Source organism: Oryctolagus cuniculus, chromosome 3, assembly GCF_051225735.1.
Source record: "Oryctolagus cuniculus isolate XC-2025 breed Fujian yellow rabbit chromosome 3, ASM5122573v1, whole genome shotgun sequence".
Taxonomy (NCBI): Eukaryota; Metazoa; Chordata; class Mammalia; order Lagomorpha; family Leporidae; genus Oryctolagus; species Oryctolagus cuniculus.
Genome location: NC_142869.1, coordinates 93,257,905 through 93,278,626, shown reverse-complemented (window position 1 = coordinate 93,278,626; position 20,722 = coordinate 93,257,905). Strand labels below are relative to the sequence as shown.

General features: G+C 45.7%; 1 protein-coding gene across 1 annotated transcript in view; it reads left to right on the top strand.

Moving 5' to 3' along the window:
* KIF5C (kinesin family member 5C) overlaps positions 1 to 20,722 on the top strand; it is a 183,937-nt gene that overhangs the window by 49,928 nt on the left and 113,287 nt on the right. The window contains exons 2-3 of the mRNA XM_017342839.4: positions 11,794 to 11,884; positions 19,677 to 19,750. Of these exons, the coding sequence (XP_017198328.1) occupies positions 11,794 to 11,884; positions 19,677 to 19,750 (165 nt within the window). The remainder of the gene's footprint in view (positions 1 to 11,793; positions 11,885 to 19,676; positions 19,751 to 20,722) is intronic.

Sequence of the window (20,722 nt, the reverse complement as noted above, 5' to 3'; positions counted from 1 at the left end):
AGTTCACTCCCCAAATGGCTGCAATGGCCGGGGCTGTGCTGATCTGAAGCCAGGAGCCAGGAACTTCTTCTGGGTTTCCCATGCAGGTGCAGGGGCCCAAGGACTTGGGCCATCTTCTACTAGTGATTCCTCCCACCCTACCCTCCCTTCCATCCACTCTCCCACCCCTCCTCCTCCCTCCCTCTCCCATCCGGGTCCCATTCTCCACTAAGGCCCTTTTCTGATTAACTTTATACACAGAAGACCAACTCTATACTAAAGAGTCCAATAATTTGCATGAAAAAACAGCAACAACAAAAAACTGTCCCTCAACAAGAGGGAGACAAGGGCTATTCAAAGTCATTGCATCTTAATGTTAATTTAACTGCCTTTTTTTTTTTTTAGAAACTTAATTAACTTTAAAGAAGCACCCAAGAATGATACCTTTTTTTAAAAGATTAATTGTTTATTTGAAAGTCAGAGTTACACAGAGAGAGAAGGAGAGGCAGAGAGAAAGAGGTCTTCCATCTGCTGGTTGACTCCCGAGTTGGCCACAATGGCTGGAGCTGTGCTGATCTGAAGCCAGGACCAGCCGAGTCTTGAACTGGTGCCCATATGGGATGCCGGGACTGCAGGTGGTGACTTAACCTGCTACGTACGCCACAGTGCCAGCCCCAGAATGATATATCTTTTGCAAGCACTTCGACATAATTACAGTACAACTCTTTGGAGGACAGAGGTTCTGCATGGGACATTAGTACACAGTGACTCCTGTTGTTAATTTAACAATTAACACTCTTATGTATGACATCAATGATCACCCGAGGCTCAGAATCATCCCCCTTCACTGCCACCTCTGGCTGAGAGAGGTAAAGTTCTCCCCCCGCCCTCAGAAACCTTTTAAGGAACACGAACTTCATACATTCCATAAATACAACTTTAGGAACATGGTGATTCTTCTCACTGTACCTGCCCTCCCACCCACACTCCCACCCTTCTTCCTCCCCCCTCTTCTATTCCTATTCTTATTTTTTACAAAGATATCTGTTTCAATTAACTTTATACACATGATTAACTCTGTGTTAAGTAAATAATTCAACAAATAGTATGAAGGAAAAAAAAACAGTCAAAATAAGGGGTCTTCAAAGTCATTGCTTCTCAGGGTATAAATTTCACTTCTATAGATTGCCTTTTAGGTGCTCTATTAGTTATCACAGGTAAGGGAGAACATATGGTATTTGTCCTTTTTGGACTGCCTTATTTCACTAAGTATGATGTTTTCCAGTTTCATCCATTTTGTTGCAAACTACCAGATTTAATTTTTTAAACTGCTGTTTATTATTCCATGGTGTACATGTCCTGTAATCTCTTTATTCAGTCTTTAATTGACGGGCATTTGGGTTGATTCTGTATCTTCACTGTTGTAAATTTAGCTGCCATAAACATGGGGGTACAGATAACTCTTTCATATGCTGATTTCATTTCCCTTGGGTAAATTCCTAAGAGTGGAATGGCTGGGTCATATGGTAGGTTTATATTCAGATTTCTGAGGTATCTCCTTACTGTCTTCCATAGTGGCTTTAGGGAGGTAGGCTATTGGCAGCCCAGCTCCTGCCATTTGTCGGCTGAGAACTGCTGGGGTTAGTACCTGGAAGGTCAGGCCTGCTACAGGTGGCTGAAGGCTTCCACCCAGAAGAGCTCTCTGGCAGAGACTGCAGGAGGCAGCAGCGAGTGGTCAGACCATTACGCATGGACACGGTGAGGGCTGAGAGGGACACCCGGGCCCATACAGCCTCTGCTGCAGGTGTGCAGAGGATGTTTTCATAGCAGTTTCTGGAGGCTCCAAAGCTGGAGTAGCCTACTCAGTAGACCTGTGTGTGCCTGCGTCAGATGCAGCCCCTCCCCTTTCCTGAACAGGCTTCATGAGCGAACACGGAGATTTCCTTTATTTTGAAAGAATGCACTGGATGACTGTGAAACAGGTGAATTTTACTGGGATGCCTGGACATTAAATGACCTCACACTCTGTGGAGCTGAGCCTGGGTTTGCAGATCTGAGGGTCTGGAGGAGCCCCAGGTGTGAGCTGGCACATGGTGTCGTGAGGGCAATGGGGTGTCAGGTTCTGAGGTGCTGTCTTGCCAGTCAGTGTTGTGTTATTATCACTTCCTTTAAGCCATCACTGCTCCACAAGTTTGGACCAGTACAGTGCTGGTACTTGTTGGTCACAAACCTTTTGCTACAGAATAACCCTGACCACATCTTTAGCATCTTCTTAGACCACCAGGCACTGCAGTAAGTCCTTTCACATAATCATACCTGGTCCTCACAGGAAGCTCCAAATGTGAGTAGTATTGGTTCCACTTTACATATGAGGAAACTGAGTCTCAGGGAGATGGGCTTCCATAGCTCCTGTGAGATGCTGCTCTCATTTTGGGCCATTTTGTAAATGTTGACATAACAGCACGAAGGTGTGTTGCAGTACTTGGAGTATCTCTACATCTATAATACATGTTGAAATAAATTTTAAGACATATTAAGTGTCAAAAAAATCTCTTTTGAGATAAAAGCCAACACTGCAATGAGATGCCACTTGATACCTGCTGAGATGGTTGTAATGAAGATAGACAGTAACAAGTGTTGGCCAGGCCATGGGGAAGATGGAACCCTTGTACACTGCTGGTGGGAATGTAAAAGGTATGTCTACTTGGAAAATAACTGGGCAGTTTCTCAAAAAGTTAAACATCATGCTATTCTATGAATCAGCAGTTCCACTCCTAGATATATACCAGGGGAAATGAAGACACTGTTCATGTGAAAATTGTATATAAATGTTCATGGCAGCTTTGGTAATAGCCAACAGGTAAAAACAATCATATCTGTTCAGCGGAGTATTATTCAGTCAGAAAAATCAATGAAGTACTGATTCACGCTACAACATGGGTGGACCTTGCCAACCTTATGAGTACTGGAAACCATTTACAGAAGGCCACATACAGGATAGTTCCATTTATGAAACATAGAACAGGCGTATCTGTAAAGGCAGAAAGTAGCCTAGTGGTTGCCAGACAGTGGGAGCTTGTGGGATTGCGGAGTGACTGCTAAGGGGAGTGGGTCTTCTTTTCTGACGCGATGAAATGTTCTGGAATCACAGAGTGGTGTTGTTTTCATAGCCTTGTGAATATACTGAAAATCACTTAGTGGTACAGTCTTATTAAGGGATATATTTTGTGGCATATAAATTTTTTTATTTAAAGATTTGTTTATTGGGGTTGGCGCTGTGGTGTAGCGGGTTAAAGCCCTGGCCTGAAGCACCGGCATCCCATATGGGCACCGGTTCTAGTCCCGGCGGCTCCACTTTTGATCCGGCTCTCTGCTATGGCCTGGGAAAGCAGTAGAAGATGGCCCAAGTCCTTGGGCCCCTGCACCCACGTGGGAGACCTGGAAGAAGCTCCTGGCTCCTGGCTTCGGATCGGCACAGCTCTGACTGTTGCGGCCATCTGGGGGGTGAACCAGCAGATGGAAGACCTCTCTCTCTATCTCTACCTCTCTCTGTACTCTTTCAAATAAATAAAATAAATCTTTAAAAAACAAACAAACAAAAAGATTTATTTATTTATTTATTTGAAAGATGGAGCTATAGAGAGGCAGAGGCAGGTTCACTCCCCAAATGTCTGAAACAGCCGGAGCTGAGCTGATCCGAAGCTAGAAGCCAGGAACTTCTTCTGGGTCTCCCACGTGGGCCATCTTCTACTGCTTTCCCAAGCCATAGCAGAGAACTGGATCATAAGTGGAGCAGCCAGGACTTGAACCAGAGTCCCTGTGGGATGCCAGTACTGCAGGCGGTGGCTTTACCTGCTATGCCACTGAACCAGCCTCTCAATATATTTTCATAAACAAAACTTCTGGTGGGATATTTGTGTCAATTAAAAATGAGTATTAACACTAACGCAAGACTTCTGCTTTTTAGTGAATGTTTTAGAAGTATTCTTTCAGGTTGTTAAGGAAACTCTGCATGGTCTGTGAATGTATCACCAATGTAATGCTTTCCTGATGTCCTAACCTTGGGTATCTTTAGAATCCTTAAATCAGAATGAATCCAGACAACTGTTAGGAAGGGAGCGTGTGCATCCTTTCTTTCTCTCACATGAAGGAGGTTTGAGTGGTGAACACTTAGCTCCCAAGCTGAAACAAAGCTGCAACGTGGGTGGGTCTCCTGCCTTGTCTTTCTTATGCTGGAGGCTATCACCAGGCCCAGTGCTTCAGAGAGGCAGATTTTAAATCAATATGACACAGCTTTCTAACAATGAGAGCTGAGTTGTGAGCCGGGGTGCCGGCTCTGGGCTCATGAAGATGGGTGCTGTGCGTTAAGCAGTGGTTGAATTGGCTGACTCTCAAGTGCATATTCACTCTAAGAAGCTGTGATTACCATTCTCCTGCCATACTGTACAGCTCTCAAAGCAGCAGCTTGTTCATTGGACTAATTTGTTATGTATTTGGAAATAACTTAGAATTGATCGGGAGGAAAGCAGAGAAGAAAAAAGGATGAGAGGTCATGCTTACTGTTTCCTTGGTACTTGGAGAGGTTGAATGGATTCTGAGCAGCGCGCTGGAGTGCCAGGTAGGGAGCCAGGCGGTCTGGATTCCAGGCACACATCTGCTGCCTCCCCAGCTGACTAAGTCACCTGTCCTGTCCTGACTTCACTTTGTAAAACATGACGTTGGGTAGAGGTACCCTGAAAGGACCTTTTGGCTCTGAAAAATTCTAGAATTTTTCTTAATAACTTGAACTTTTCACAGCAAGCCTTACATCTGTCTTTCCTTAGCCCTGAGCAGGCTTTGCCTGTTTTAAGTCCTTCTGTTGAAAAGAATGTTTGCCATCTGTATCCCACCATGTATCTTGCCAAATCTGCCCTTCTTCCTAGATCCTAAGCCCTTCTTCAGTGTCTTCATGTCAGCCCCATATTCATGGTTAACACTTTCTTGACTGATACAGGCTATAGTAGGGGGTCCCTGTCTTTTACTGACTCATTACTTACTTTACTTTAACCTTACATATCTCAGCATTTCATAAGCTGTTATATATGTCTCCCTCTTTTCCAGTAAATCACAAGCTTCCTGGGAAGACAGTACCGTGTAAAGGAAGAACACTTGAAATCAGGGCCTTAAAGTTATTTTTCCCAAAGTAATAGAGTTGAATGTGTGACTCAGCCTTAGTTTTCCTATTTGTGAAATGGGGGGAGAATAATGCCCACTGCATAAAGTTACTGAGAGAGTTCAGTGAGATGATGTCTAAAAGGTTTGCGTCATAGTGGTAGGTGATGGTGTTGGTGGACAGTGTGAGACAGTGGTTAGCTTAGGCTGAAAGAGCTTGTGGTCGCCTGTACTTAAAAGACTGAAGTCATGTAACCACCTGAGACAGAGCTAATGATTGTTCTTAGTGATCAGTTCCTCTACTAAAACCTCCTGAGTCTGATGATACTCCCACAGAGGGAGTTCAAATCTCTCTGTGGAAATTCAAGCCTTCCCCCCAACCCCTGTTTCTTTTTTAGTAAAAACAGAAGAAATATTCAAATCACTGGCAAATTGGTCACAGCTCTTGACTGGTCTTAGAGATTGATGTAGATTATTTCTTGAGTGTCTCTTTTTAATTAAATTCACTTTTCTTAACATACTCCTGGTGCTCATCTTTTAAATGTTTGTGAGTCTTTTGCCTTCCTTTGTCTCCACGGTAATATTCCTTCCAGGTGGGGAACAGTTGTTGGGTAGCAGGTCAAATGTATTAATAGGCAGGCCATATGGTTCATAGACATTTTGCTCTCAACAACTTGATAGGAATTCTGGTGTTATTATTTCTGCTTTTTAAAAAAATTTAACTATAAAAATATAAGGACCATCTGTTGTTATTTTTTGTATGTGATCCTGGTAAGTTATTAACGTTAGTCACACAGCTCCTGTGCAATTAGCAGTGTTCTGTGTAGAGGCTTTATGACAAAGCTAGTATACTTCGTTTTCAGTGTTTCATCCAGGTTCCCTTTATAAATTGCAGCAGATTTGCCTGCATGTAGTTAGGTCTTAGGATTTATACATAGCTTCTGTTATAACTGGTTAAATACATTCATTGTAGTTGTCCATTTGGTTCATTGAGAATAGGTCACTTGCCAATTGCTATGGAGCAAACCAAATAGGGCACTGTGATAGAGAGTGATGCCAGGGTGGAGCTGGGGCTACTTTAGTTAAGATGATGGAAGCCCTCAGAGGAGGAGAAATTTGAGTCGAGATACGAAGAATGGTAAGGAAGATCTGAAGTGAGAGAATCCCCAGGGGAAGGAAGGATTAAGAACCAAGTTTCTGAGTAGGAGAAAAGTCTGGTGCAGGAGTAAGTCCAGTGAGTCCTGCTGTAGTGAGAGAGATGAGAACATAGGGCGCTGAGGGGAAAGAGGGCTGAGTCTAAGTATAATTGGAGCCATTGCAAGGTTTTAAGGGAGGAGGTATTTTCTTCTGATTTCCACTTTTAGGAACCTCAGTCTGGCTGCTAAGTGGACATTGGATTATTGGGAGCAAGAATGGAGAACAGTGAGGAGGCTGTAGCCATTGTGCAGAAGATTGATGGAGAAATGATAGACTAAGGTAGTGTGGTGTAGATGGTGGAAGTGATAGATTTGGGGACATGTTTTGGATGTAGAGTGTATGGGACATTCTGAATAAATCTTGAGTGATTAGTCTGAGCACTGGGTGAATGGAAGCAGTTCTTTCTCGAGTTTGGTGAGGGCTTAATGGCTCTCTTTTTGTCAGCCAATTATGAGATGGCCCGTGAACACCCAAGAGGAAATGTCTTGTAGGTTGGTAAATCTGAAGGACTGATGAGAGATCAAGGCTGAAGTATTCATGTGAATTACCTAAAGGTCAGGAGTGTCAGCAGAGAGGAGGTATAGGTCTGGCCCTCAATACCTGGTCATTCAGACACCTTAGAGAGGCACCAGCAAAGGACACTGCTAGAGTCAGCCAGAGAACTTGGAGAGAATTCATGTGCAGAATGCAGAAAGGAAAAGTGTCTCCAGAAGGAGTCAACAGTGACCTCGTTGTTCAGTTCCACGTGTTTGTTGCTAGCGCCATGTTAAAATGTAATTGAAAAGTCTTTTCCATAGCTATAAACTCAGGATCACAATAGCACGCTGGCCCAATGCCTGCCTGCAGAACTACTCAGCCATGGTGGGACAGTGAACAGAGAGGTTCCTATCTCCCTGGGGACTGTGGGGGAGGGGGACATCTTTAAGTCTCAGTCAGGACTTGTGAGATTTTCATTCCATTACTGAAGTAGCAAAGAGTAATTTGTATTGATTTTTTTTTTTTAAGATTTTATTTATTCATTTGAGAGGTAGAGTTACAGACAGTGAGAGGGAGAGACAGAGAAAAAGGTCTTCCATCTACTGGTTCATTCCCCACATGGCCACAACAACCAGAGCTGAAGCCAGAAGCCAGGAGCCTCCTCCTGGTCTCCTATGCGGGTTCAGGGGCCCAGGGACTTGGGCCATCCTCCACTGCTCTCCCAGGCCACAGCAGAGAGCTGGACTGGAAGAGGAGCAGCTGGGACTAGAACCAGCACCCATACCTGCAGCTGGCACCGCAGGCCTTGGCTTTAACCTGCTGTACCACAGTGCCAGCCCAGTGTTGATGTTTTTTCAAATGGCAGTTGTGTATTCAGCTGGTACAGCTGTGTTACAGGTCAGTTCTCTGAAAATGCTCAGTAACTAAATCCCAATCAGTCTTTTCCAAGATGTTAAGTTTCATCAAAAACAAAAGCCTATAACTAATTCAGTGCATGAAAGGACACATAAAAATGTTTACTTTTTTTTTTTTTAAAGGATCTATGTTTTTATTTAAAAGGCAGAGTGGCAGAGAGAGAGGGATAGATACAGAGAAAGAGACAAAGAGATCTTCCATCCACTGGTTCACTCCCCAAATGCCTGCAAGAACCAAGGCTGGGCCAGGCCAAAGCTAGGCACCAGGGACTCCATCCAGGCCTTCCACATGGGTGACAGGAATTCAAATTCTTGGGCCATCACCTGCTACCTCCCAGGTGCATTAGCAGGAGGCTGGATTGGAGGCTAAGTATCCGTGACTTACATTGGCACTTGATATGGGATTAGGGCATCCCAAGTGGTGGAGTAACTCCCTGTACCACAATGCCTACCCTGTTTACATTTTGAACTACTTGATATGTTTATCCTGACAAGACAAGTATTATAACAAATCAGTTTGTAAATTTCATATTTTCTCAATATCAATTTATTCATAATGACTTGAAGACATCTCTGGGAGTTGACTTTTAGTTAAGGAAAATTATTGTTATTTGTCACTTGATAAATTATATTATTTAAACAAACATGAATTTCTTGCTCTCCAACTTTCTTTTAAAAATGGAAGTATAATCTATACCATTGGACATTCTAAACTGAAGAACGGGGTGGGCATTTGTCCTAGCAGTAAGAAGCCACTTGGTATACCTGCATCCAGAGTGCCTGTTTGAATCTCGTTCCCCTCCTGATTCCAGCTTCCTGATGATGTGTACCCTGGGAGGCAGCTGTGATGGGTCAAGTAATTTAGTTCCTGACACCCATGTGCGAGACCTGGATTGAGTTCTTGGCACCTGGCTTTGATCCTTCCCAGTCCTAGCTCTTATGGGCATTTAGGGAGTGAATCAGCAGATTGGAACACTCTGTCTCTCTCTGCCTCTCAACACAAAACGTAAAAACAAAAAACCATTAAAAAAATCGAAAAGCAAAGTTAGAGAATCTAATTATTTGTATCATATACTACAACTTAGTAGGTCATTTTTATTATTTCATTAAGAGCATTTTCTCTGCAGTTCAAAAATAAAATCATGTTGTAAACAAGATGGTTTATTTATTTTGGTGATTCTCATTAAGTCTGGAGAAATAGAAATGAATTAAGCAAAACTGCATTTTCTTTCCAGAAGGTTTAATGGATGATACACAAACTCTAAAAAAGTTTGTTCTTACCTTTTACCGTACTGACATGGAATTGAATTTGACCAATGGATAAAGCTAATAAGGGCCGGTGCCGCGGCTCAATAGGCTAATCCTCCGCCTTGCGGCGCCGGCACACCGGGTTCTAGTCCCGGTCGGGGTGCCGGATTCTGTCCCAGTTGCCCCTCTTCCAGGCCAGCTCTCTGCTGTGGCCAGGGAGTGCAGTGGAGGATGGCCCAAGTGCTTGGGCCCTGCACCCCATGGGAGACCAGGATAAGTACCTGGCTTCTGCCATCGGATCAGCACAGTGTGCCGGCTGCAGCGCGCGGGCTGCGGTGGCCATTGGAGGGTGAACCAACGGCAAAGGAAGACCTTTCTCTCTGTCTCTCTCTCTCACTGTCCACTCTGCCTGTCAAAAAGAAAAAAAGAAAAAAAAAGCTAATAAGAATGTAGAGGCTGAGAGTTGGCAATAGATTGTGATGAGGAATATTCCTTTCATTCTTCAACCAAATACTTGGTTCACTAAGGGAGATTTGCTGGGAACAAAACGTCAGGAAATGACCCCTTAATTTTCCATAATTTTAGCAGAATGACTCTGGTTTTGTCGCTTTGCATAAGAACAGAATGTCGTGACACATGAAAATTCTCCATTTTTCTGAGACCACCTGGAAAGTAGCTCATTTACCTGGCTGGCTCAGTCACATTTTCAAAGACCAGAGCTCAAGATGAGGCCTAAAGCACAGGATGTCACCTCCAGTGTACCCATGGTGATAAGTGGCCGGATGATAAGCCAACTGGACAGTGTACTTGTGTGAAGGTTGCAGGATGTAACAAGCCCTGCCATGGAGCCCTCAGAGCAGTTATCTTTTGGAAGAGTCAGACTGTCCTTGGGTGCTTCCTGGTGCCCAGAGCCAGCCATAGGAGGTGCAGGGTGGGAGTGAAGGAGTCTGTCTCTTTCGTGTTTTTCTTCTGCCCTACCCTCTGCCACGTGGTCAGAATGAAGATGAAGGGCCTCCGAGAGGGGACTGGGGGAAGGGGCAGGAGAGGGCTGCCCCTACTTGGGCTGTGTTGGTGGAGAATAGAGGCGTGAGGATGGATCCCCCGGCCCCCTCCTCCCAGGAGGGGGCTGATTTCTGTCTGCCACACCACTCCTCTGTTCACACTGTGCCTGCTGTGGCACTGCGCAATAGCTCCTTGTGGAACACTGAAGGACTGGGCACCAGGGCTCATGCAGTGGGCTGGTAGGGCCTCTTCCCTTCCTCTCCACTGGTTATTTCCGTGAGTTCTACAGGTGCAGCATCAAACCAAATCCCAAGACCTGGAAAAAAACTCTTGATTTCTTGTGTAGATGGCCCTGTTTGTCTTGAAAGCCTCAACCTAGTTAAGGCACCTCTTAGGGTCAGTGCCGAGGCTCAATAGGCTAATCCTCCGCCTGCGGCGCCGGCACCCCAGGTTCTAGTCCTGGTTGGGGCGCTGGATTCTGTCCCGGTTGCCCCTCTTCTAGGCCAGCTCTCTGCTATGGCCCGGGAGTGCAGTGGAGGATGGCCCAAGTCCTTGGGCCCTGCACCCGCATGGGAGACCAGGAGAAGCACCTGGCTCCTGGCTTCGGATCAGCGCGATGTGCCGGCTGTAGCACACCGGCTGCGGCGGCCATTGGAGGGTGAACCAACGGCAAAAGGAAGACCTTTCTCTCTGTCTCTCTCTCTCTCTCTCACTTCCCACTCTGCCTGTTAAAAAAAAAAAGGCACCTCTTAGGCATTCTTTGGGACATTTCTAATAAGAGCAACTACTGAGATCTGATTGTGTCATCTTCCCACTGAAGAAAATCCAAGCACATTACCTTGGCTAACAGAGCCTTGTATGAACTGGCCCTGATTTCCCGGCCTACCTCATCTTGCACCACCCCCTGATCCCTTGAAGACCGCAGACCCTTTGGGATCTGTTTGGCCCTCTGCCTGCAATGTTCTTCCACAACTCTGCATGAGCCTTGATCGTTGACATCTTTTAAAGATTTACTTCTTCAGCAAGGTCTTCCTTGCTCTGCGTGCCATCCTTCCATCCAGTCACTTTATACCTTATGATTTTGCATTTTTTTTTTTAGATTTTGTTTATTCATTTGAGAGGTAGAGTTACAGACAGTGAGAGGGAGAGACAGAGAGAAAGGTCTTCCTTCCATTGGTTCACTCCCCAAATGGCCACAATGGCTGGAGCTGCGCTGATCCGAAGCCAGGAACCAGGTGTCTCCTCCCGGTCTCCCATGTGGGTGCCAGGGCCCAAGCACTTGGGCCATCTTCTACTGCCTTCCCAGGCCACAGCAGAGAGCTGGATTGGAAGAGGAACAGCTGGGACCAGAACCATTGCCCATGGGATGCTGGTGCCGCAGGCGGAAGATTAACCTACTGGGCCATGGTGCCGGCCCCTATTTTGCATTTTCACGTGTGTTTGCTTTATTGCTTATCTGCTGTCTGCTCCACTTAGTTTGGTCATGCTCAAGGAGTATTTTCTGATTTGCTCAGCACATAGTCCATGCCTGGCTTGGTGTAAGCTCCCAATAAATATTTATTCGAATGGCTGAAGGAAGCCAGAGCCTACCTTTCATCTAAAAGTGTTTCAAAGTAGCTCTCAGACTGTCTACATCTGATGACAGATGCATAATGCATGTGTGATTCATGCTGTAAAAATCCCCTAGTCTTGGTAAGGGACAGACTTAAAGAAGGCAGCTGATGATTCAGTACCTGTGGTCTAACTACTAAAATTGGTGCTTTTGATACCTAAACTTCTAATGTATTTCCCCCACCCTTTTCTTTCTTTTGTCTGTCTTTTTCAGCAAGGGAAGCCATATGTCTTTGACAGGGTGCTGCCGCCCAACACAACCCAAGAGCAGGTTTACAATGCGTGTGCGAAGCAGATTGTCAAAGGTAAGTGCTATTGCTTTATTTCCTCCTGGGCCTTTCAGAGTAATTGAAAACATTAAGTGATATTTGCAGCCTAGGAACCAGTGTGCCTTGACTGTAAGCAGAGGCCCGCTAATTGGAAACACTGAATTATAGCCTTGGCTCTGGCCTTGATTTGCTATGATGTCAGGCAAGTTATTTAGTCTCTTTTTAGCTCCTTTCCAAGGAGAGTTCTTTATTTCTTTTGCCACCTTTTGTGGCAGAGTTATTCTGTCACCTAAAAGCTTAAATGGAAAGTAAGCCATGGTCACACTATTTCTGTAGCAGTTTAAAAATACTGTTGAGCATAGAATCTCTTTTCTTTAAGGAAGAAAATATGTATCCTAATGCTCCCATTGTACATGTTTGGTGGGTTGAATAAATGCACCTGTCTCCTGTTTTGCCAATACATCTCAGAAAGAAGCCTTAATGTGGAAAATTCTGGCCATCGAGTCATAAAATCACATTACCCTTTTCATTACAGTGCTGTTCCTCTTCCTTGGTGCTCCTAAATTATGTTTTCATGTAACCCACTTTCTACTAACCCATCCGGACTCTGTCATTTGTTCCTGTAAACAGGTAGCCTCAAGCCTATATTTGTATCTTAGAGATTGGTCCTTGTCTCTGTCACTGGCCTTGGCCCTGGAGGATTCATGTCAGAATAACAGCAGGGAGATGAAGCAATTTACACGTTGCTCTGCCTTGCCCTTTCCAATCGGGGGCAGGTTGGAGCTTGCATTGGCGAGGCTGCCATCTGCACAGAGCTGGGGCATCTCCTGCTACCCTGCTTCTCATCTTCAAATCCTTGCCTTCACATTGGAGTGCCACGGCAACTGTGCTTTCACAGGTCTTGATGCTTGCCACCTGTATAGGTATCTCTATATTTTAAAAAGCAAAAAGTAAAAACAAAACCAAAAATATACCTTGTCATTTTAGATCTGCGTGTTTTTAGAACCTGAGCTGACTAACCTCACTATTTGAAATTCATGAAAATCAACCCTGGGTACATCTGTTAGATTAATTCTGACCCTGGACACCTGCGTGGGAGACTCGCATCAGTATGTAATGTTCCTTGCTGAGGTGTATGGTTATTCACATTCTTGTGCAGATATCAATTAATTTTGAAGGTCTTCACAGTGAGACTATTATAGAAAATTGAAGAGGAAAAAAATATGCCTGAATTTGAGCTCTTTTTGAGTTAAACTGTTCCTCTCTCTGGTGGTAATTTTTGTCTTCTCTCTACTTGCACTCTTTTGCTTCTCTTTCTATTTAAACATGTTTCTTTCAATCTCTCTCTCTCTCCCTCTCTCTCTCATTCGCAGAGATATGTATGTCTTTTTTTTTTTTTTTTTTTTTTTTTTTTTTGACAGGCAGAGTGGACAGTGAGAGAGAGAGACAGAGAGAAAGGTCTTCCTTTTGCCGTTGGTTCACCCTCCAATGGCCACTGCGGTTGGCGCGCTGCGGCCGGCGCACCGCGCTGATCCGATGGCAGGAGCCAGGAGCCAGGTGCTTCTCCTGGTCTCCCATGGGGTGCAGGGCCCAAGCACCTGGGCCATCCTCCACTGCACTCCCGGGCCACAGCAGAGAGCTGGCCTGGAAGAGGGGCAACCGGGACAGAATCCGGCGCCCCAACCGGGACTAGAACCCGGTGTGCCGGCGCCGCAAGGCGAGATATGTATGTCTTTCTTGGTTTGCTCCTGCTCAACTCTGATTCCCCTCATTCCTCTCTATTATTAGAGTATTCACATTAATCACATATGTGCCAGAATTTCCTTCTTTTTCTCTCCCCTTTCACCATCAGAAGCAATTAATGTTTACCACATGCTGTGCTAAGCATGGTCATTTTAAGTATAGTTCTCCCCTTCTATGCTGGTGTAATTAGAAGTGGATGCAGTCCACTCTAAAAACCTGCAATTAATGAACAATACTAAAACTCTGAGTCTTCATTTTCTTAGAGAAGTTGGGGTACCTTTTGGTGTTTGTATTTTTTGGCAGTGTGAAGAGTCCATAGGCAGTCCCTGGGGAGGTCTGGGGAAGGTGTGATCTGGCTCTGGATAACCTGAGACCCAGTGTATGGTGAGCCACTAAGAAAACCATGTGGAATGAATCAGATTCTGACGTGATACGGTAAACAGACATTTCTAGGACACCGTAAATAAAATATGAGCATATTCACTTGGCAGCAATGAAGAGTGCTTTATTCTCTCTTGAGAAGAAATTTTTAGGGGAATGATGAAAGCCCAACTGAACTTTTCAAAATATCCACTGAGGCTAGTGTGTGGGAGAGTGGCCACCTATTTCTGCAGCAGCAAGATAAAACGTAGATACAGAAGAAGGCATGGCCAAGCACACCCTGGTGTGTGTGTGTGTGTGTGTGTGTGTGTGTGGGTGGGTGGATGTCTCTTGCTATGAAGAGTCCTATTGAAATTAGTACTGGGAGGTGGTGCTGTGGGGTCATTGTTCTCTAGAAGCCAAGAGTTTGATCAGAGGACTTCTGAAGGTCACCAGAGTCCCTGTGACTCATGGTACTGGGGAGGCTGCTGTGCTTTCCTTTTAAGTCTATGGAAATCCTCAATGGTTTTGAGGATTTGTATAACTCTGATTGGATGGCTTCATTATCTCTGCTTTTTTATTCTGTACAACTTCATTGGACTTAAAAAAAATTTTCAGATTATCGAGTCCCAACATCTCCCATGTTCCCATCTTTGGTGTGTGTTTTTCAAAATGTCTGAAAGGGCATGTGGAATTCTCCAAGTTTTGGAGAAGAGGTTACAGGGCGTGTGACTACCAGCACAGTAAATAGCAGGAAGGCTTTTGTGGATGTATAGGAATAATGTACAATGGTTACTGGATGCTGTTGTTGAAGTACCAGTAACTCTGTCCAGGCCTACGGAAGCTACTCTGGGCATTTGCCTTCCATATAGACTAGCTGTGGACCATTCAGATGCCAGAAGTGACTCCTTGTCTTCTAGTTCTGATTTCTTCCAACTTTGTTCAAGTGGTGTTAAGTACTTACCATGTGGTAAGCCTCTTCCCACCCCCACTCCTCCCGGGACTGGAGGCACCAAGAGATTTAAGACCATCTGCAAGGAGCTTTGAATATAGGGCAAGAGGCAGCACATCTGTAATTATCATACACCTAGGCATTATGTACCTCAAGTGGGCATGTGCGAACTGCTGCAGGAGCACGGGAGGGTGTTGCTTTACACTGATCCTGGTGGGTGGGGAGAGGGAATGGAGAGTTAAAGATGGCTTCTTGGAAGGACTGGGTGCTGAGGACTTTAGAAGACAGCAGAGCTGCGCAAGCTGAGGGGATTGCAAAAGTGTAAAGGCGCAGATTAGATGGTACATTTAGGCAGCTTGCAGCAGCACGGGGTTCAGAGTGGTGTGGGAGATGAGGCTGAAAGAGTTAGGCTAGAACTGCTTCTTGGCCTTTTGGCCAAGGTCAAGTGTGGAGTTAGGCTGGATCTGAGTTTATTGGAAGCTGATGGACTTTATCCTGTAGGCAGTGTGGACCCATCAAAGAGTCAGATTCCCTTTCTACTAATGAGGAATTTGAGGCTGAGGGAGATGTAGCTTGGGCAAGTCGGTGAGGGGCAGTGGGATTGGGTCTCAAGCTGGTGTTTGGTTGATTGATCTACATTATTTTGCTCCTCCCTGCTCTATTTTTCTGTGGGCCCATGATGAGTGTTTAATGCTTATTATTTCTGAGTTGGTCCTTTTTCATCAGGCTCTATGGACTATTCACTAAACATTGCAAAAAGACAGGGAAGGGAATGAGTATGGGAGAATAGAGGAGACAGAATAGTGGTTCCAGAACCAGGTGGGGGACCCAGGGGTCTGCCGTGATGAGGTGTGTCCCCATTCTGAAATGCCTGTGCCCTGGCCTGGACACAGTGACTGCCCTGCAGGCTGGGCAGCTTGGCCTTCTGGTTGGCCAGTGGTGTTCAGCATCACCACCTCTACCTTTTGCATTGTAGCTTGCTTGAGTAGCTTGGGTGCATGGCAAGAGTCATAATAGTCTAAGAAGAGGGTGGCTTGTCTGCAGCTGTTGCCAGAAATGCTGGTGCCACCATTTTGTCTGGAGAGTTGGTGGCATCGCTGATGTGTAGGTCTGATCACATCCTACCCAAGTTCTTACCTGGCCATGGAACTAATGCTTCTATTGCAAGACCTGGCCTCAGAACTGAGCAGAACCAAGGATGGCAGCCTTGGCTTCTGAATCTGCAACAAGGAAACAATGCAAGTTTTCAAGTTTCCCCTCTTCTACCCTCTTCTCTTAGGAGATGAGAAGGTACTTGGCACCCACAGTGGAAGCTGTCTCTGGGGTTTGGCTGGCTGGGTATGGACATGCGCTGTGTTTGTGGGGTTCTGTGGGCTGGGTGGTGTGAGTTGAGATCATATCACACCAGACCCCATCACAAAGAAAGGTTCTGTCTGGCTGAGTGTGGCCACGCGTAGAAAACAGTCACTGTTTGAGTCTAAGACAAATGCATTCCCTGGGCCCAGGAACTGTCATTCAGTGTGATGAAAGTGGCTGTTTGTGGGCTGTTTCTGGTGGTGGTGAGTGAGGCCGTTGTTTGGTTCAACGTGTGGTCCTCCCAGCCAGCTCTGTGGCTCCCCACTCCTCTTGCCCCTACAAACCTTTGTGCTGCACTTCCCCTCCATGCTTCGCCTCCCTGCTCAACAGAATCCATGCACTGAGATAACATACAAGCAGAAAACCTCCCCAACCTGGGGTTTGGACGAATATAAAGAACGTGGGTTCACAGAGCTTTATCTTGCCTTTGTAAATTATCTTCTGGCTTAGCATTGAGTCGACAGAGGGCAACCTCAGCGCTGTCCAACCTTGAACTTCGGAGAAAGATTCTCCCAGGATGAATTAGTGGTTACTTTACTGCAAGTACTTTAAAGGCCACGTGGAGTTTGTTCTAATGGGGTTTTATGTGTTTTCTTTTTGTTTTAAAGAAAAGTAAAAAAGAAATTGTGCATAATAGCACTGAAAACCAGGATGCCCCAAGACAATCCTACATGCTTCTTGGTGCTTTTGCCCCAAACAGATGATACCACGTGAAGCAGTCCTCAGCCTGCAAGGGTTGCACGAGCAGCAGCCAGCAGGTGTTAGTGGTGTTAGTGGGAGGTTGCCCCTGTGCAGTGAGACTGGTCTTGGGGGAGACTCGCCTGGGGGGCCTCTGGTGTGGCCTAATTCTGGTGCCCAACTGCCGCCTCCTGGCAGAGGAAGAAGCATGTTGGTCTCTATCTTGTCATCAGGTCCTGAACTCTGAGCTATTTCCTTTAGGGTGCAGTGGTTGCTCAGAGCCACCGCTCTGGGGCATTCTGGGAGTACGGGCACTTGCAGTGGCAGACAGACAACAGGCTGCAAACTGGAGAGGGAGCCTGACCATGGCCTTTGTGTCATTAGCAATCCTTAACACCTGGACTGTGGGTCCCAGGGCATTTCAGACACAGGGGTTTACAAGGAGGGCACTCTGAGTTTGGGGTATCTAATCAGCAGAAGGTTTAGTATTGTGGTGGCCAGGATTCCAGGTGCCTGGAGTGGTTTGTGTTACAAGTATAGAATTTGCAAGTCCAGCCATGGTCCCCCAGAGCACATTAGGTCTATGGTGGTGTGCAAGCACCCTGCTCCGGCCACTGTCTTCTGGCCTGAGGACTCTTTGTTCTGAGCAAGTTGGCATTTTCATGAAAACTGAGACCTGAAGCTCTAACCTGAACACTCATTGCTCTAAGTTTTTGCTTCTTGTTGTCACCAGGAAAACATGACCAGAAGTCTGGTATGTGTGAATATTCTCTCTTTCTCGCTCTCTCTGAATAAGCTAAAAAGCTAAATGCAAATTCTTTTAAAAATCTTTTTAGGGCTGGACATTCAGTACAGTGGTTAAGCTGCTCGTTGAGACACCCACATCCCATATCAGAAAGCCTTGGGATCGAGCCTGGCTTTGCTTTCCATTCCAGCTTTCTGCTGATGTGTACTCTGGGTGATGGCTCAAGTACTTGGGTCCCTGCTACCCATGTAGGAGACCTGGATTGAGTTCAGGCTCCTGGCTTTAGCCTGGCCCAGCCTTGGCTGTTGAGAACATTTGGGGAGTGAACCAGTAGATGGGTGATCTCTTTTTGTGTCTGCCTCTGTTTCTTTTGCTCTGCTCTTCTGCCTTTCAAATAAGTATAATAAAGCTAAAAATTAACAAGAACTTAAAAAAATTGATTTATTTGTGAGAAAGAGAGAGAGAGAATGAGAACCTGAAATGGCTGGGGTTGGGCTGGGGCTGAAGTTGGGAGCTGGGGGCTCAGAACTCAATCCACATCTCTCACATGAATGGCAGGAATCCAGTCACTTGAGCCAGCACCACTGTTTCAAGGTACACATTAGTGGGATCCGAGAATCAGACCCAGGTATCCTGGATGAGAAACACAGGCATCTTAACTACTATCTTTCCCACAGGCTAAATGCCCACCCGTGATGGAAATTCTTAAGGGTTGCTAGGATTTAAAAAGCACCCTGCCATTTAATTTTTCTTTTTTTAGCTTCCTAAAGAAAAGTCCCACTTTCTTTTCCGATCACAGTTCCACACTCCAAGAACCTCATAGCTGTAAAATGTATATTTAATTTTTTTTTTTTTTTTAACTCAACAAAGCACAACAGAGGCAGAGCCCATCCCCCCTCCCAGCCCCAATCTGTTCAGGGCCTGAAGGACACAGAGAGGCCTGCCTGCCTGGCTTCTGTAGGCCCTGAAGAGGTCCCCCTGGCGTAGGGTTCTCCTCCCTGCCCTGCCACCCCGCCATCCCTGTGCGCAGGAAGGCTCGCTCCCCTCCTGCACCATGGCGGCAGGTCCAGGATACTCATTACCCATTGTTCTCCTTCAGTGATGTTTGTGTGGGGGGAGGAGGAAGGCAGGAGGGAATATACTTTAATTGCCTCTGCTGCTTTGAAGGAATTCCCAGATGATCTCCAGCTCTTCAGCAAAAAGCAGCCTCCTCCACGCCTCCCCTCATTCCTGTACAAAACGGAGTCCGGCCTGCTTTGGTGGTGGTGAAGGGGTTCAGACAGTGTGCTCATTGTGTAATTAAAAGCAGTTCCCGGTGCCGAGGGGCCCAGGCCAGTTCCTAGCACAGCCACCGAAAACACAGATGCATTAAGTCCAAGTCAGGACCCCGGCTGGTTTCCAGGCCGATTGGATTGTCACCGTGGGGCTCGGTTTACAGAGCCAGGGGCCTCACTCCTGCCCCAGCTGGAGGCCAGTGTGTTCTGGGGTCCGGTGGGGTCTTCATGAGTCGCCTCCCCAAGCAGCTGTTGTGGGCCAGGGTGTAAACTGATGCAGATCAAATCTGCAGGCAAGAATTTCTACTCCAGACCTCACTGCAGACACTTTGGTTACAGATAATGTGTCTGCCCCTCCCTAACTGAGCTCAAGAAATCAACTTATGGAAGAAAATGCAGATATTCTTCTGCCAAAACAAAAGTTTTCTGCCCTATGTCTCCATCTGAATTTTGAGGTTGCTGGGAGAGAGAGTGCCTCCTCCTTCTTCCAAACTTCCTGTAGAAATGTGAGTCCATTTCTTTCCATTTGTGGAACAGTGGAGTCCTTCATTTCTGCTCTTATCTCACAGTTTCACATACAATGCACATGGTGCTGAAATATATCATTTGTCTGAAACGTGAGATGGATCATTTGGAAAATGTAATTTTCAAATGTGCTGCAACCAACACCAGCATCAATGAGTTCATTAAACACATTTTTTTTTTTTTTCTCATTCACAGATGTCCTTGAAGGTTATAATGGGACAATTTTTGCATATGGGCAGACTTCATCAGGAAAAACCCATACCATGGAGGTAAGATGGCAGGTGCTGGGCCAGTCTCATGTGGTTGAACAGAGGTGCATGTGGTGGCTTTAACCGGGCAATAGAGACGGTTATCTTCAGTCAATTATGTCTTCGAGGAGCTTTAAAATTCAGTGAGTAATGAAGTCTCAGGAGCTCAATATTTACAAAATCCTTTGTTGATAGCGCTGTCAAAATAGTAATAGTGAATTCCATTCATAATAACCATCACTAAGCGAAACAGTGGGGTGAGTGTCCTTATAGGCTCCAGCCCCAACCTGCTGAGAGAGCCTGCTGCGACAATTACTCACCCTGACAAGGGCCTCTGGGGATGGAAGTCTTCCTAGAATAAAAAAACCATAGGTCAGAGATTTCAAGAACTCGGCTTGTGGACCACATTCAGCCCACAGACACATTTTTGTTTGACTTGCACAGCAGGTTTTTAAAAAGTTGCAGTCAAGTGTTTACAATGGAATGATTTCATTCAATTCTAATTTTCCATCTTAGGATGAACATTCCAGAGATCTAGCCACACTTGGTGAATTTCACCATAATAGGGTACTTTGAAAAGTTTGCAGAAAATGGAATTAGAAGGCAAAGTTATTTTGTTGTTACAGTTACATGTTTTTTTGTTTGTTTGTTTGTTTGTTTGTTTTTGTTTGTTTGTTTTAGATTCATTTATTTATCTGAAAGTCAGAGCTACAGAGAGATGGAGAGACAGAGAGAGATCCTCCATTTACTGGTTCACTCCCTAAATGGCCACAACGGCTGGGGCTGTGCCATGCTGAAGCTGGGAGCCTAGAGTATTTCTGGGTCTCCCACATGGGTAGCAGGGGTCCAAGCACCTGGGCCATCTTCCACTGCCCTTTCTAGGCCACCAGCAGGGAGCTGGATTGGAAATGAAGCAGCTGGGACTCGAACCAGTGCCCATGTGGGATGCCAGTGTCGCAGGTGGTGGGTTAAGCTGATATGCCACAATGCCAG